Source organism: Austrofundulus limnaeus, unplaced genomic scaffold, assembly GCF_001266775.1.
Source record: "Austrofundulus limnaeus strain Quisiro unplaced genomic scaffold, Austrofundulus_limnaeus-1.0 Scaffold956, whole genome shotgun sequence".
Classification (NCBI taxonomy): Eukaryota; Metazoa; Chordata; class Actinopteri; order Cyprinodontiformes; family Rivulidae; genus Austrofundulus; species Austrofundulus limnaeus.
In genome coordinates, this window is record NW_013953358.1 from 112,660 (window position 1) to 115,561 (window position 2,902).

At 38.9% G+C, this 2,902-nt stretch overlaps 1 protein-coding gene across 1 annotated transcript in view; it reads left to right on the forward strand.

The window, feature by feature from the left end:
- The window catches only part of LOC106533490 (ephrin type-A receptor 8), a gene marked incomplete at both ends in the record, with an annotated part of 29,050 nt that extends 27,097 nt beyond the window's left edge, over window positions 1–1,953 (forward strand). The window contains 1 exon segment of the mRNA XM_014029819.1: window positions 1,791–1,953. Within this exon segment, the coding sequence (XP_013885273.1) occupies window positions 1,791–1,953 (163 nt within the window).
- Window positions 1,954–2,902: the final 949 nt, after the last annotated feature.

The window sequence follows — 2,902 nt, forward strand, 5'->3', positions numbered from 1 at the left end:
ACACATACATACATACATACAGTACATACATACAATAACTATTTTAACACTTAAATATTTGTGCTCTTTATGTAGCAGCATGAGGCCTTAGTGCAGATGTCCTTCATGAGAAAATTTGGAACATTTGTAAACAGCAATGTAACAAAAAAATTTTTTTTAAGAAATGAGAACCAACTGAGCCTTAATGTGCAAATTGCAGATGTTGCACTGAGCCTTGCCTCGTGTTGTTGGCTGACTGAAGTGCTGCCACAAAGGATTCAGTTTTTCTGCCATTCCTTTGAAATGAAACAAAAACATAAATTCAGTACAAATCTGTTTGATTTACATATTAAACACATTTTTTCTATATAAAATGGCAATGTTTTTATTATTATCCCATCTATTTTGTAAAAACACAAACAGAACATTAAAAATGGACACAGAGGGAGAGGGAAACAAATGTCTTGCTATCTTTGTGAGGACTTGCAACAAAAACACAAAAACTCCCCCACCACACACACACACACATGGAGCTTAGCTTACAGTAGCTCTGCTTCGATAAGCGCTTGTTTTCCCTCACTGGGCAAAACTGCATTTAAACCCGTTGATATTAACAAGAAACTTAGATCACAGTTTGAGATGCACACCGACGAAAACCTGCGTCGCGACTCTTGCTGCGGTCAGACAAACAAGATCAAACGAGCCGTCTGGTTTACATGCAACGCGGTGGGCAGCGGTGCTTTTATGAAAGAGACAGCGAGAAAATGCTGAAGACTTTTTGTCTAATTCAGTATGGAAAGGAAACATTCTATACAMCCTGTAAGTAACTCAACCACCATTAAAAAAACGTGGACACGCTATTTTCAGTGGCACGTCGGAAGTGAAAGTAAAAAAAAACAGCGCTCGTCGACATCACCTCTTCCTCAAAATAGAAACTTAAAACACCTCTGTTCTCTTTTCTCCCCCTCCTAGTCTGAAACAGAGTTAAGATACAGCTAAATCAGACAGTTAAAATAAGTTAAAWGTTGAAAACTTACCTTTGTTGTTATTTGTGCTCTGTCTCACAAATCACCACCCGCTCTCCACCGGGGAGGGAGCTGTAATGCATGCGCGCACGTGAGCAAAGAGAGCATGGCTGCTGGATCGGCCAGAGCAGGCGCGTATCGGCCGATACCGATACAAAGGAAAAACGTGAATATCGGCCAAAAATATCGGCCGGCCGATTCATCGGTCGACCCCTAGTTTTTAATAACCAAAAAAATACTTTTACAGAATGAAATATATAAAAGGAAATAAAATTCTATTTTTGTGCTAACTGACAACAAATATTGACTTTGAGGGTATTGTTCAAAAAAAGCAGTTAAATAAGACAGATTGATTTCCAATCCGTCTGTTCATTACAGTTTTATTAGATTCACATACAGGACATTTTGAATTCATGGTTTGCAAAAGGTATCTGTCCAAAGTAGGCAGCAGATTATGATGATTATTTTTTCACTTCACCTTAGTTTTCAACTCTAACAGCACATTGGTGACAGTGGAAAAGTGATTCAACTTGAAGCATTTTGTGTCAATTTTTTTATTTTTTTTTAGCTCAGCCTAGAAGAAATCAGGTTTGGGGAAGGCTATGATTGGCTGATTATTGCAGCTGATGTAAAGATTATCTAAAAAGTAGATTTTAGTGATTTGCAGTTTTATTGATGACTTCACGTGGTAAAAGATTCAAATGTAGCTGTGTTTTTTGTCTGTGTTTTCAGATTAAGTAAACTCACAACCTCCACAAACTTTCACTGTGTTTATTTCTTCAACAGGATCATGAAGAGCAGAGTTACTCCACTCTGAAATCTAAAAATACCAGTGCCCGGGTAACTGGGCTGAAGCCGGGCACCAAATACATCTTCCAAGTCCGAGCCAGAACTTCAGCCGGCTGTGGACGCTTCAGCCAGAACATAGAGATCCAGACGGGAAAAGCAGGTAACTTTAAAGGAACAGTATGGTCATTTTTGAAGTGATGTTCAGTCAAATAGGTATAGATAGTACTATAGTTCTGAAAAATGAAAAAGTCCTTCAGTGTCCACATCTCTTCACGGTCAGCTTCATTATCTTTAACGTGGTCTCCTCTCATTGGCTGAATTTACGACTCCTTCCAGGCTGGTCCAGCTGCAGAACAGAGGAACTGATAACAGGTCTGCTGAACACAGTTGGGTCTCCACAGGGAAACATTAGGTCCATCTTGGAGTGGGGTCAGGGTCTGGTTGGTGACAGGTTGATGTGGGACTGACTGCTGACCTGCATGTTCTTATGAATAGTCTCTTCAGGTGGTTAGTTATCAGTTACTGGCTGATAAATTGGATCAGATTAAGACCTTTTCTTTTTCCATCTCTACAGCTCATGTTTGTGTCTCACAACTGTGGTCCATAAGAGTAGGAGCGTTCTTCAAGTTTTTACGTCTGCACCTCTTGGGTGTTTGTTGAACATATTTTTGCATTCACAAGTTCCTGCTCAGGAGTAAATGGAGCAGCTGCTCCAATATTTCTAAAGTGGATATTCAAACAAATGTTTTTAGTCCCGGTTCTTTACCTAAAAACATTGTTCCTCATAGCAAAAATACTAAAGCAGGGTGTGTTTACTGGTTTTAACATGATTTTCTCTGTCATAAACTAAAAGCTGCTTTTTAAAATAAAAATCACTATCAGGGCTTCTGGTGATATCAAGKGGTACAAGAGCACAGGGGGCAGGTATCAAGGCCAAGTGAAGTTTATTTTTATGATCTGAATTAGGGATGCACCGATATGTAAATTTCAGCAGATATCAGTATGCAATATAATTATTGCTGTTGTGGCCGATAACTGATATTTACCAACTATACACAAACACATTATAATTTATATACATAAACACCCAAACCAGTGGTTATTCCGTA